Consider the following 14,228-nt stretch of genomic DNA (forward strand, 5'->3'; position numbering starts at 1 on the left):
CAGAGAGATAATCCTGCTCTTCCGCCCACCACCGCATAGCTATAATCTCAATACGGAGGGGTGACTGGCTACGTGAAGGCGGCAGGGGTAATAGACTGTCACCATGGGGCTGTGGTCACACGAGGCAGAAGAATCTGTGTGTGTATGGAACAGGAGGTAACATAAAAGGTATACACTTTAAAAATTCACACAAATACAAAGATCCCCCGCCGCCCTCCGCCCCGTATAGCCTTGTGTGCATGTTGATTTTTCTTCACACTGTATGTAGCCGACCGTGCTAATCGGAGGTGCGGGGAAGGACAACAAACTAAACAGAAAAAAAATCCTTAACAGACTGTTGGGGCAAGTGCTCTTATCGAGCACCTATGAAGGCCGGCACGGAACACGAGGGGGTGGGGTGGCGCCAGCACCACGCCGGGCTACCTTTATATCCCCAGTGGTGCTGTTTAAATACCACACCAGCTACTCATGTGAGGCTGAGTCGACCGAGGGCAGGCCCAGGACCAGTTCCGATATTTGCCACTTGTGCTGGCTGCGAGCGGGAATTGAACACAGGTCGCTGGATTCGGAGTACAGTGTGCTAACCACGACGATTCCTCTTCCCTATGAATTCATACACACACACACGCTGAAGGTCAAGAAACATTTTCAGCGACTAAGTAGCTGGCCAAAAAGCTTCAACTCTAAAGCAGAGAAGAAGAATAAATGCGAAATCAGATGCAAGGTATTAGGCTATTGCAGTCGCTTGGTGCCCAAGGCTGCGCATGCTAATTGCATCTATCCCGGCACTGCAAATGCATAGCACGCATCTCATCAGCCCAAATTACTTGCAGATGTGTTTATGGGGAGCGCTTATCATTTCCAAACCTGTGAACACTGCCAGATCAATGAAAGCTGGAGGCACAGGGGGAAACCCCCAGCCTGAGAAATGTTTTGTTGACTGCACAACCTCCCCGCCAATTCAAAACATTAAATTTATGAACAACGCAAGAGATCCGACTCAAATTACCACACCGGGGACACGCGCTGCATACATTTCACATTTTTCACGGCGAGCGCAGCAGCGCGGGACAAACGAAATCAACTCGGTCGCGCCGCTCATCATCTACGTGTAAATCAGCAGGAAAAAACAGAGGCGATGAATTAGGTTCACGGGGCCGGACACGACACCAATGGACTCAAAGACCCTTTAAAATCACCTCTTCTGTTTCCCCCCCCCTCCCTTTTCCCCACACCCGTGACCACGAGAGCGTCGTTCCCGATTGACGAGAGATAATCATGGGCGACAAGGGGCGGGGTGGGGGGGGGGCCTTTTCCGACTGCGCACTTTTGAGGCCCAATTGCCACATCAGAATGTTTATTAAGGCCCTCGAGGGCGGGCAGGCGGGCCGGCGGACGGACGGGCGCGACTGCACCCACGCACACTTCGGCTCGGGTGTTAACAGAGCACGGAGATCAGAATACCTAACGTACAGTGAGCCCAAGTGTGCATCGCCCGGTTGATCGGTTGAAAGTTGATAGGATGGAATCTGATAGCAGTGCGCGAGGGTAATGAGGCTCAGGAAAAGCAGCCCGCCGATTAAAACCGTACATAATGCATTGCCGAGAACTAAGCCGCCAAATGTTAAGAAATATCGACGTGCGTTTTTTTTATGCGACGCGGCAAAACACGAGACGCCGAATTTGGCGATTTTATTCGGACGCACCGAGTAAGGAAGAGGCCCGCGATGTGTGGTGGCGGTTACTTGCACGTGGATCATTTAAAATCCAAAGTCGGTGCGTTAACAGCAATTGTGATTTTTTTTTTTGCACGGGGAAGGTGTATCTGTTATCGTCATGTGCAACAGACTGCGCCAAAAAAAAAAGATGAAATCTCAAACAACGCCCATTCACCCGCATATGTTCACAATTCAAATGTGTCACGGAATTGTTGGTGTGCGGCAGCAAGCCGTTAACAGCACACCGCGCATGTAGATGCCACGTGTGCAGTACGCAGTGCGGATGTCTACAGTACTAACGGGTATGCATGGAGGCTGTGGGAACAATTGCAGTCTACCGGCATAAAGTATCAAGTGTTGTTAAAACAGTGAGGTCAAGGGGGAAAAAAACACCCTGAAACAAAACTACCTTGAGAGATTTAACAACAAAAAAAGAAAGATAATCTGCGACTCGGTCAGCATACACCCCCCCCTCATTGTGGAGTGGAGTTACAAATCTCAAAAGCTGCTGAAAACAAAATTAAAGAAAGCAAGATGCCGCCCTGCTTGGCCTGACCGTTACCGTCGGGCGAGGGCGCTGGCCTGGCGACCGGCGTCTGTCCCCATTTGCCATCGGAATCGCCACCAAGAGTCAAAATGGGGAGGTGATAACGGTGATGTTATTAAAGGGGGGGGGGGAGAGAAACAGAAAAGGTAGGAAGCTGTATCACGCAGGCATTACACGGACGACGGCGCTCGTGAAGAAAAAAGAAAATCTTCACGTCGTGCAGCATCAATGTGTATAAAATCGTGCATTGCGAGCCTACAGAGGAGAATGAAATAGACCAAACGTTTAACTGTCGGTTTGGGTTGCCGCAAAGCCACCCGACTCTCTGCGAGCACCTCGGTCCGATCCTCAAATGGGTTCGCAATCTCAACGATACGAATCAATGGCGTTCGAGTGCAATTCAATGGTTACTGTCGCGCAAGCGTGCAAAATTAATGCAGCGGATTTTGGCATTTGGCACAATTATATCACCCAAAAAAGGTTCGGTATTCTGCAAACTTCGGTCTCAAGGCTAATAACGTTTTTCTCATACCAACATGAGCTAATCTTACCCTAAAGTGACCAACCACGATTGTTTGTAAGGGCAATGCGCCACTCGTTTACCGAGCACATCAAGCCAATGAGTTGGGGCAACTAAATCCCTGCCTAATGATACAAACCCCACCATTTTAAACGGCGCTGTTTGGTCCATTTTCTTTCCCTTAACATTCTTACTGTGTGCAGCCAAGGAGAGAGGGCGATGCTATTTGCCAATGTCATAAGGGGTAGCGCGTCTTCTGGCAGAGGTGAACACCTTGTTGCAAACACACGTGGCTTGTGGTTTGCAGACCTTTTTTTGGGGGGGGCGGGGGGGAGGGCACCGTTAACAGCACACCAACAGTTCTCAGCCAAGAAGACACAAGATGAGATTTGTAAACAAAACGAAGAAACACCCTCACCAAATCCCGGGGAGCCGCTTCACAAGGGCTATGATGTGTATATATCTGCGCACATTCAAGAGCAGCGGAGAGCGCTTTCAAAGGCGATCGCTCGCACACGGTGCGTCGGGTACCGCAAAGCGGCCACCCGAACAAGCGGTTCACATTCTTTACAAAAGCGCACGCAGGAGGAGCGGCTCTCAAAAAAAAGGACACGAGCGTCAAGGCATCCGTGCTCGAGAGGCGAGACTTCATTAAGACGGTGCGCGCGGGCTCGTCGTCAAATGCGCCGGCGAGTTCAATGTGTTTAAAGGCACTTCCCCGGCAATGTCACACGCACTGCCACTCGAAAGAGGCCTAAAAAGGCACTGACGTCACGCAGGCGCATTCCAGTGAGGAACGGACTTGATTCAATACGGCATATGTAGAAATATATATGTACGCAAGGAAATATGATTTTTAATCAGCCTTGGTAGCAAAGCCGGGGTGTGACATATACTGCCGAAACTTACAACACGCATGACAGGAGCCCCCCGCGTGGGAAATGCACACGGCGCTAAACCAGAGGTAACATTAGAGTTCGAACTCAAGTTCAGGTGCCTGTGTGTTGCCCATGTTGCTGGTTAAGGATACAGTAAAAAATAAATAAAAGCAGTGCCATCTGCCGACGTGCAGGGACCTTTGAAATCTCTCGTGACGCTTCCCAAACGAACGGGTCGTCATTTTCCGCTGAAAGAGATACCCGACGTTGTACAAGCGGTCACTCGCTGAGTTAATCAACCCTGCCCCCCATTCGCACCCCCCCCACCCCCCGCTTGCCTGACTCAACGTGGTTCTGAGAAACAAACGTATGGAAAATTAAAGCCAATATTTTAACCAACTTACTGTCCATTTCGTGAGGCATCGCAACGAACTGGTAACTGCTGGCGAATGGGGAAAAAAAAAATTTCACCGGACGCCGTGCGTGGCTGACGTCATTTGTTCGCGCTCGCTGGTTGCTCTTGGAAACCCGCATTGTTTACGATAAATGAGTTTAGAATGGTATTCTATTTCATTCTAGGCTACCATATCGATTTAAATATTACCGTAGTTATTTTATATTGGCAGATCCATACGTGATTATTTGCCAATGACTCACGTGTATGATATCATTTCACACTTATAAATCACCTCACATACCCACTGAGACATTGCCACGTACCCCTAGGGATCCAGGTATCCCGGTTAAGAACCACTGCTCTAGAGGGGGCATAATTCTGGTCTACTCTGCCATGATGCTGGCCAGGCGTCTTGGAAGAGGTGGAAATGCCCACACTTCACCCCAAAACCACACGTGACCATGCCAATAGACTAACTGTGGCATATTCTGATGGGTGGACAGGGGCGGAGGGATTTCATTTTTAAACAATGGGCAGCGGCGGGGGGGATAGACAGGCGAGTACAATCTGCCCAAAGGAAATACTTTGCACGACTGCTACGGAGACGACGACAATGACGATGGGAGCAGCAAAAATGTGAGCGCTCAAATTTTCTAAATGGCCACGTCGGCGGCGTCCACCGCCATCGACCCGTGCCGCCTGGGAAATGATCAATCATTCAATTAACGGCATTGGACGTGTGCGCGACGTGGCCACAATACCAAAGTAAGACGGCGCGCGCGCACGCTCGCTCCACCCAAAACACGAGCAGTGGAATGCAAGCCAATGTTATAAATCGCAGACTTGAAATGCAGGAGAAGCAAGAAGTCTGCACTCAGAAAGTGTACGGCGCAAGACTGAATGAACAAAAAAAGCCCTTTCTGTCTGCACTCATCAGTTATCGAAGTACAATAATAGCTTTCAAGGCAGACTTTTAAACGCTTTCTATTTTTTTTAAGAACGTAGAAAATGTATCGCCAAACAACCAACGCACTACGCTGCACGTATATTAATAACTTGCATTTTTGCTAATCAAATGTAAACAATTAATTTGCTTGTGGGTGATATCTCATAAATGTACTACCTTTAAAATGCCACTTGTTCGTAAAAATGAATTCGTGATAGTAATTATCATTGTGACCTTGATAACCAGGAGAATATTCTTTCCCTTTTACATGACTTTACCGAAAGAACCAAGAATATGAATCCCTGCAGTCACGAAATCTTTAAATCGAAACCAGGAGAATGCCATTAATGATGAATTGCAATGTAAGTAAGGCATATTATGCTTTTTTGTTAATTTTATTTCGTAAAAAAAACAGCCCAAATTAAGATATGCACTATTGGGTGACTAGCAGTGCCACTTCAGCTGCTGGAAATCAAATCCTCTTTGTTCCGAAAGGACATGCTACAAACAACAGGTACCAGTGCTCACACGTCATCAGCTGCTGATGCAAGAGGAATATTTTTGTCTTCTTTGGTTCTTTCGGTAAAGTCACGTAGAATGAGAATAAAATAATAAATTGATAAAATAAAATAACACAATAATATTTCATTGCATCAATTTATTATTTTATTCTCATTCTACGTGACTTTACCGAAAGAACCAAAGAAGATTAATCATTGCAGTCATGAAAGCTTTAAATCGGAATATTTTTTTTAAAGCTTTCGTGACTGCATCATCATCACACCTGATGATGATTGCTTGTGTTGCAGTCGAAACGTCGTGAGAATTTTATTGTTTAATATTGTATTATTTTATTGTTTCCCTTCTACGTGACTTTACCGAAAGAACCAAGAATAGGAATATTTTTGTTGTTTTTTTCATGTTTGCACAGCCACATAGTCACTTTAAGATGTTTTATTGTTTGTTTTTTTGTTTGTTGTGGTTGCACCCGATTCAAGAGCCGAATGGCTCACAGGGTTATACAAAAATATATAAACTGAAACTGTCTAGTCTTAAAAAGCACAGGACTGGATTGTTTATCTCGAAAGGTCTTCCTTCTCTCCAGATGTACAGATTCAATGAATACAATATCCCTGAGGCATGCGAAATCCACTGCTGAAATGAAGACCTCCAAAATATATTATATACGGTGCCATCTTTCACAACAGTGATATAATACCAATACCCGCCATTCACCACTAAGTGTCACCACGGCGCCTGTTCCAGGCTAGGTTAACTTTGAGGCCACATGAAGTGTTGAAGGCTCGCTGACAGGTCACGGGACAGACCCAGGTGCCCATGGATTGACTGACTTAGATGACCGGCAGATGCACCAGCTGTGCCCACTACCGCGCAAACTCACAGCATTTTAGCCGCCCGGCACTCCGCTCATTGTCGTGAGCGTCGCTCCTCTGCCATCCGTTGTTGCTGGAGGGCGGCTGCCTCCAACTGACCAGTAGCGTCCTTCAAGAGCCTCCTCCTCCTCCTCGTGCTAGGTAAATCATACAATCATAATAATGATCCACCTTGCATATGATGATCCACCTAGCACCTGCACACAAGCTGCTGTTCTCGTAAGCGCTGTGTTTCTTGACTGCCGTTCTGTCATTATTATTCCAGACCATCTGCCGTCATTTCCATCTCGCGACGTCTCCTGCCCTAAGCGCGCCTTACTTTTCTTGACAGTTTGAATCATGCCCTTAAACCAACTTGTGTTCTCTAAGCCACGCAAGGGTTCAAAATAAATTATCGTAAAATTTCTTGTCAGGTAAAATCAAGCATTACCAGGTGACGTACCGTAGAAAGGTCTTGTAATGCATAGGCATGACTCTCGTACTTAACGAAAGCATGGCGGACGGGAAATATTAATCACGATTAACGCTTGAGGGTATCTCTGAAGGTCTAAGGCGTGGTGACCTAAAATACAAAGTAGTGAGAGACGATCCGTAACCCTTCATCCTGTTCCAACTGTTCCCGCAAGATAAGAAAATGTCCCAATGCATCTTTCCGCCGGGCACCCAACTCGGGCCGGTGACCCGCTCAAGATGAACGATCCTTCCGGCGTACAGTGCAACACGGCAATGCCAGGCTTGCGGGTCATTTGCGATCATTTACCATTGGCCCCAAAACATCACTACCACACATTACCGCAATCACCCCCCCCCCACACACTGGCCGTGACTTCACCACGCGAGTAAAGTTGCTGCGCATTTGAAAACCCGTTCATTACGGCGATACATAAGGGGGCACACTTGCAAGGGTTTCATGAAGCCTCCTTGGGCTTCCGTTTGTATGGCTGCGCGATTGCCGTTCAGGCTGCAGTGTTGCGAGTGATGAATGGAACGAGCTTTTGCGGGCCGCGATCTCGGGCAAACTGTGATGTACGCAATAAATCATTGTGCTGGTTATTCTGGGCATGGTGCATCTTATCTTGGGCCTGGCACGGAGGTTTTTGAGCTACCCAACTTACCGATTACAGCATAGTGTAATTAGTGTACAAATCTGCTAGTTTAATTTTTTTATTGTGCCAGTCAGCTATGATATCCATCCAACCCCCCACGCCCCCCCCCCCCTCGGAGTTCCAAAACACCATGGACTCTCATTCCCCCCCCCCGCCATGCCCCCCCCCCCCCCCATATCAACAGATGTTGCATTGCTCTCAGCCCCACAACCTTCTCAATGCTCGAGAGGCACCACGCGTTTAATAACCGTCCATTTCTGGCAAGAACGTTTACAACAACACACTGGCGATACGCTTTAATTTTCAGATGCACGCACGCTGCGAGTTGCTTGGGGAATACACACTGAAAGGACCTCCCTTTCATAGCAGGGACACCGAACATTTTGCAACCATTTAATATTCCAGATGGCCTTCATTTCAAAGAATATATGGAAAAAATAACACATTCTTACGCCCGATTGAAAAATGGTCAGTGTTCGAACCCTTCAACGGGAAACAAACGCAAACTCTCACCTTGTACAATCATTGTCCTGTATTACGTAACCACGCGGGGGAACAAAATCCCGTTCAAACTTAATGATGTGAACATAAGGGGCACTTGTTATGCTTGACAATGTATTTAAATTTACCATTTTTATACAAGTTTACAATGCGCAGGACGGAAGGTGAAAGCACATGTTAAATGCTTAGAATGGCAAAAGATTTGGCTGAGGCCTAACCACATGCTTCCTTCAGTAACATCTCTATGCACTGTTTAGGTAATAGTAAAACATACAAAAGCCGGGACAATACTGCTCTATATTTCTGTTATTCCGAATAAATAAAATGTCCTACCTTTGGACACCAACAAAGCAGGCAATTCCTATATCTTATTTTGTAATAAACATTGGTGTTTTAATGAAGAGATCCAACATGTGCCTTTGCAATTGCGTTGCAGGGGCTCGTTTTATTTAACATTTTTCCCTTTGTTTGTGCAGCTTTTGGCCGAGGAGAGATGAAACGCACGGAGATCGAGCACTCTCAACGCACGCTCAGGCATCAAAAAGGCTTCCTTTACAAATACAGGGAATCCTCTACTTACGAACGAGTTAGGTTCCAGAGCTCTATTCATAAGTCGATTTGTTCACAAGCCCAACTTCACACATGTCGATTCTAAACATGTTGTAAGGCATGTACACTAAACATGGGGAATGGCTTTAAAAATTGTATAATCTCCTGTACATGCCACTGGTTCTTCATGTTCTGCACATGTAGATGCCACCATCGCCATCTTTTGCAAGGCAGTTGAACTTCCAACTCACGGTCCGAACAGCTGCAGCTGGACATTCGGACAGGTTCGTTCGCATCTCTGAAAGTTCGTAAGTCGAATGTCAGTAAGTAGAGGAGTCCCTGTGCAAGGCGCGGCGGTCCATTCAACGAGGCCACCTTTCTGCACCGGCACAGCGACGGCCGCTGAGACCGAATTGTGACTTTGCCCATGCGCTTTCCGCGCTACAGGGCACAAAAGACGGTGTGAATTTGCGCAGGTAGTTTTTCGCACGGGGCACATAGTGACCCAGGTCGCTGTTGCAAATGAGACTTATTCCCCGGTCTCTCTCTAGAGTTCCCAACTTAGTTATACAAATAAACTTGAAAAAGCAGCGTTGTAAAAAACAACCAAAATTGGCTTGTGTGGGGGGGGGGGAGGTCGGGGGGCGGAAGCCTACGCAAGGTGGCCAACTGATACAAATGCCACGAGAAGATAGTAATTTCGATATCTCTCCCTGGCTTGCATCCCTGAAAGGTTTCGTCAACTTCCGCGGTACTCTTGTGCGAAAGGCAAAAAACGCGCAGCCTCCGGTAAATTATATCAAAGCCATGCATGACCACACAAAAAATTAATGAACGGGCGGTGAAAAATAACAAGCGGCAAAAAGGGGCATTTCCGAAATATCCCAGACCCACTCTGTCGACTGTTGCCGTGTCAAAATGTCAGCAACTGCTCAAACTGTCTGTGCGAATCCACCAGGCGCTGGCGGTGTCAGCTGTTTTAAGATCGAGATGTCGGGAGACATAGTTGCCGGGCTTTTTCAAATAAAAAAAACAGCATTTAGCACGTTTCCACCCGGACGTCCGAGATATTTCACACAACACAACACGGACGACGGGCACCGGGCCCATTTCGTCTCAGAGCCCTCGCGCTAACGAGCTCGCACGAGACCGTGAACTTGAAACTAAACCAGTTTAACACGTAGTATGCTTTCACGACCAATAGAGGTTTTTTTTGTGGTTAGATCGTATAAATACGTGTCATTAAACCCGCCACTACGTAAACAAAAGTGCCAATTCGTTACTAGTTCAGCACACCGGTGTGTTGGAGAGTAAACCCACAAATTTACAATTACAGTACGACGTTTAGTCGGTAATTACCACCAGCATCATCAGGCGACAGCCAGAAATGGCAAACACAACTATTATTTTACCAGGTAAGGCCCACTGAGCTGTATAGCTCTTTTTCAGAAGCAACCTGGCCACAAATAATAGCCCAATGAAGTGGCGAATCCGTGTGGAAATTTATAGCAGCAAAAAACTGTAAAATAATGTAGGCTTTTTTGGGTTAGATCGCGTAAATATAAATGTGTCGTTAAACCCGCCACCACCCGACACAGCCAATAAGGAAGGTTTGTCAAGTAAACAGAACATGCCAATTCGTTACTAGGACAGCAAATCTGGCTCTCGCCTGATGGAGCTAGTTGTATAATGACTGGCGAAACGTCGTACTCAGATTATAAATGTTGTGGATTTGCTCTCCAAAACACCGGTGTGCTGTCCGAGTAACGAATTAGCATGTTCTGTTTACGTGACAAACCTTACTAATTGGCAGTGTCGACTGGTGGTGGGTTAAACAACACATTTATATTTACGCAATTTATGAATGTGGAGGGGAAAACCGGAGAACTCGTGGAAAAATCCACGCAATCACGGAGAGAGAGGCATGCAAACTCCAAATATGCAGGCGTCAGTCGGGATAAAACCCACAACCTCTGCATACCAGGCGAGGTAGTTAACATCTCGCCACGGTGGCGGCCTATTATTAACTTGCATTGTGAGCCTCCCTTATAGATGCCTGCACCTTCCCAGGCCAGCAGAAGCATCAAGACGCACGCCGCCCCATTATTCAGCAAAAACACGAGGAGGAATATTGGCTTAATTTATCTAAGTAGCTGCAGCTGCAAGCAGAAATGGAAATAATGACAGGAGACCAAAGGAAATGGGAAATTGCTCATCACTGACGCGGTGGAGTCTCAGGTGAAGGACGATCGCCGAGTGAAGCAGCAAAAACTTCACGACTATTTTGGAAGGACGATAAATTGTATTTCGTGACCAAATGAATGAGCCACAGGAGAACAAAGCCTGTGGCAGTGCACTCATCCACGAACACACTGACAGAGGAACAGTTTGCAAGTAACATAGGCACTCAGGAGAAGTCAAACATTAAAGCAAAAGTCAACCATGGAAACAGACTATCCACATTCCCCGCGAGGTAATCATCCAGCCTCCTGCGGCTAGATATATCCAGGGTTGTAAATTTCACCGAGCAGAGAATGACCATTTTGCTAAGAGCAGTCATACTCTATGGGGCCAACGTAACACAATCCCATACAGTGATGTGGCGCGCAGGTCACCTGCCAGCAATTCAATAAATCAGAATAAGAGCAGTGAAGCTGGCAGCAGATTTTCGGCTGAAAGATTCGACGCGGTGACATTGCCTAGCGGTATAGCATGTTCGACATTTGCTGCAGGGGTTCACGAGGTTCGAGTCGAGAAGCCACTCTGGTTAACGTCGAGGGTGTATTCACCGTAATATAAGTGCACGCTGCCTCTTTCCCAGTTTACGTTAAAGATCCCGTGATGTCATTCGCACCGGAGTCATGGGCCAAATTTGAAAGAAAAAATATACTCAGAAATTACTCAATTGGAATATACAGAGCAATCATTGCTGCCTACCGTAAAAAAAAAATACTTGGCAGAGCCCTCCTGAAAAAGTAATGAACAAAAGTAATAAATTAAATGAATAAAGTATGGTACGAGTGTGAAACAATGCTTCACGCTGCTTTGGTATGCAATACACACACTCTGCAAAAATATATACATAGATGTATTGGTTTTGGTACTTTATGTCAAAATACGTTCAGGCTAAATGGAATAATCAACTGGCTCCACTTAACAGGTCTCGTTAGTGACCCTGCGTTGAATTTCCCCGGCGCTCAATCATCAGGCAAACACAAAATCCAGCACGGCACGTTTCCACCCACAGGACTTTGCTTCGTCCGTTTTAAGCGAAGCCATTGGGCAAGGGCCACAGTGACTGTAGTCAACGCGTGGCTGTTTACCAGACATGCTCGTTAATGTTTAAAGCAGCGAGGAGTCGTCCTTGTCCGTTTGCTCCAACTGATTAAAGAGATTGCTGCAGAACTGCTGCACGGCGGTTTTTGTTGGCCATTAACATATTTGCAAGGCTCACCGAATATGTTTGTGGTGTGGCTCTTCTTGGCAATGGGCTTCAGCTCATTGGCACCCCAGGCGTACTGCTTGTAGTTGTTCCACGCATGCTTCATCATCTGTACAGCGGAGGGAGAGACGAAGAAGAAAAAAACCTTGAGAAACATTCTCCATCATCAAACGTGTACGGCGGTGAAATAAGAGAATAAAAAATGAGCGCAAAGACCAATTTAAACACGGCTTACCAGATGAAAAACACACATTGTACACACATTAATAATTATTCCTTATTTGGCCTACATCTTCCCGAAGTGCGATCGGTTTTATGCCATCCCTGTAAGAAGTGAGTTGCAATATGAACCATGTGGGTGCTTTAACATTCAAATCTGAAAATCACTTTTTCAGGCATTAAATAATTATGCTGGTTCTTTGTGGATTTTTTTAGACTTATTTAAATTTCATAAGAGCAGTCTGTGCAAAAAATAATAATAATAATGAACCTTAGAGGCGCTATAACATGTACCCTATATGACACCTAAGGGACTGGGAAATGCATTTATGATTAACGCTGCTTTATATATGAGTCAGCCATCAAAGCCAAAAAAAATGTTGCATTCCAACACTCACGTTTTCCCAATTAATAGAGAATGCCAATGAGCTCAAACGGTTTACTTTACAGAAAAATCAAAGCTTCTTCAACTACTTTTTAAGAGCTGATCTTAGCTTGATGGCATGAGGAATGTGGCCTTCAATAAATCAGTCAATCTTTATTTTACGTGCCAATATCACCTCAATAAAGTAGGCATCGGTGCACATTACAAGCAGAACGAGATCGGTACACAGGGAGCATAGAACAGCAACACGAGTGATAAAATAAACCCCTAACGACCTCACCTTTACAAAGCAATTGTTAATAATAATTGATTTTTTACCCTTTTATCTGGCAGCAAACTGACACCTTTTTTACAAGGAGTCATGTTTGCATTGACCACAATACCTGCGGTCGGAATGCAAAAAAAACCCATCACTGATAAGGTGTGCACTGTCCTTAAAATTGATTGGTCCACACCCGAGAACAGCTTTCCTTAGAGCCGAGTCTCACATGGTGTTGGACCAGATGACGCCTAAAAAAGGTGTCAGTTTTGTTGCCAGATAAAAGGGTAAAAAATCAATTTGTCATATTGTGCTACTGGCAAAGGAGGTTCCAATGGTGTAAAACAATTGTTATCTATGCCCCTTCTCTCACAGAGGTTTCCCCTATTTTATTCCAAGGCTTCATTTACTTTCTTAAGGTAACCGCTACTGGTTCAAGTGGAGCAGAACGTAATGAAAACAAAATAACTAAACATACACTTCCAGCAGTTACATAGGGCAAGTCCAATGGGATCGGTTAGTACTGTGGACTACAAGAGATTCTATGGTACCCAGGTAAACTGTGCCCTTCCGATATTAGGAAGCCGTTGGAGCTATGCACTTTTAAGTCTCGAATTAAAACTAATTTCTTTAGAACTACTTATCGCACTCTTTGGGTCTTTCGGTAAAGTCACGTAGGTATCAAATAAAATAACCAAAGAGTATCGATTCCTGCAGTCACGAAAGCTTGAAATCAAAACTACTTGTCGTGTTTGGTATGTCGTCCTTCCCCCCGCACCTCCGATGAGCGTGGTTTGGCTACGCACGGTGCGAAAGAAGAAATACTGCTGAAATCAGGTTCTATTCCAGCCTCCTCCAAAGGACCGAATTCCTAAACGTTGCCATCATCATCCCATGCACCCAGAGGGGGGCCTCCCTCCTTGTGGCTGACAGCCTGAAATGAGTACCAGGTGTTTGCCGCGACGTTTGAGGGAGAAGCGGCAGCCAGGCGTGGTACTGCCAACTGCCTTCTTCGTGCATGAGGCCATGAAACGAGTGCTCATTAGGAGTGCAAACCCTTTTTTTGGACTAAACATAACCGCGTGGGTTTTCGCGGATGCGCTGCATAGACCTCCGACGTGCTTTTTTTTTTGTCGAGTCGCGACGCGTGTTTTTCGGGTTGCACGGTGTCCGACGTTTCACTCCGCGTGGGGGCGAAACTCCGCACGTCTTGGCAAACAACACGCGGGCACAACGCGACAACACGACGGAGAGCTGGATTAAAATAAGCGGTTCCGGTACGTGCCTATGTACATGAGAACAATCAGCACTTATATCCGGCGTGCAATTTTCCGCGCGACAAACGCGCGCCTGCAGATATCCTCTTC

The 14,228-nt window shown here is 46.2% G+C and overlaps 1 protein-coding gene across 1 annotated transcript in view; it reads right to left on the reverse strand.

The window, feature by feature from the left end:
• The window catches only part of LOC116953385 (mannosyl-oligosaccharide 1,2-alpha-mannosidase IA-like), an 88,901-nt gene that overhangs the window by 62,102 nt on the left and 12,571 nt on the right, over positions 1–14,228 (reverse strand). Inside the window, exon 2 of the mRNA XM_032973533.2 lies at positions 12,011–12,107. Coding sequence (XP_032829424.1) covers positions 12,011–12,107 — 97 coding nt within the window. The remainder of the gene's footprint in view (positions 1–12,010; positions 12,108–14,228) is intronic.

This window comes from Petromyzon marinus, chromosome 51 (assembly GCF_048934315.1).
Source record: "Petromyzon marinus isolate PM22_M1 ecotype Great Lakes invasive population chromosome 51, UKy_Petmar_22M1.pri1.0, whole genome shotgun sequence".
In the NCBI taxonomy this organism is placed as follows: domain Eukaryota; kingdom Metazoa; phylum Chordata; class Hyperoartia; order Petromyzontiformes; family Petromyzontidae; genus Petromyzon; species Petromyzon marinus.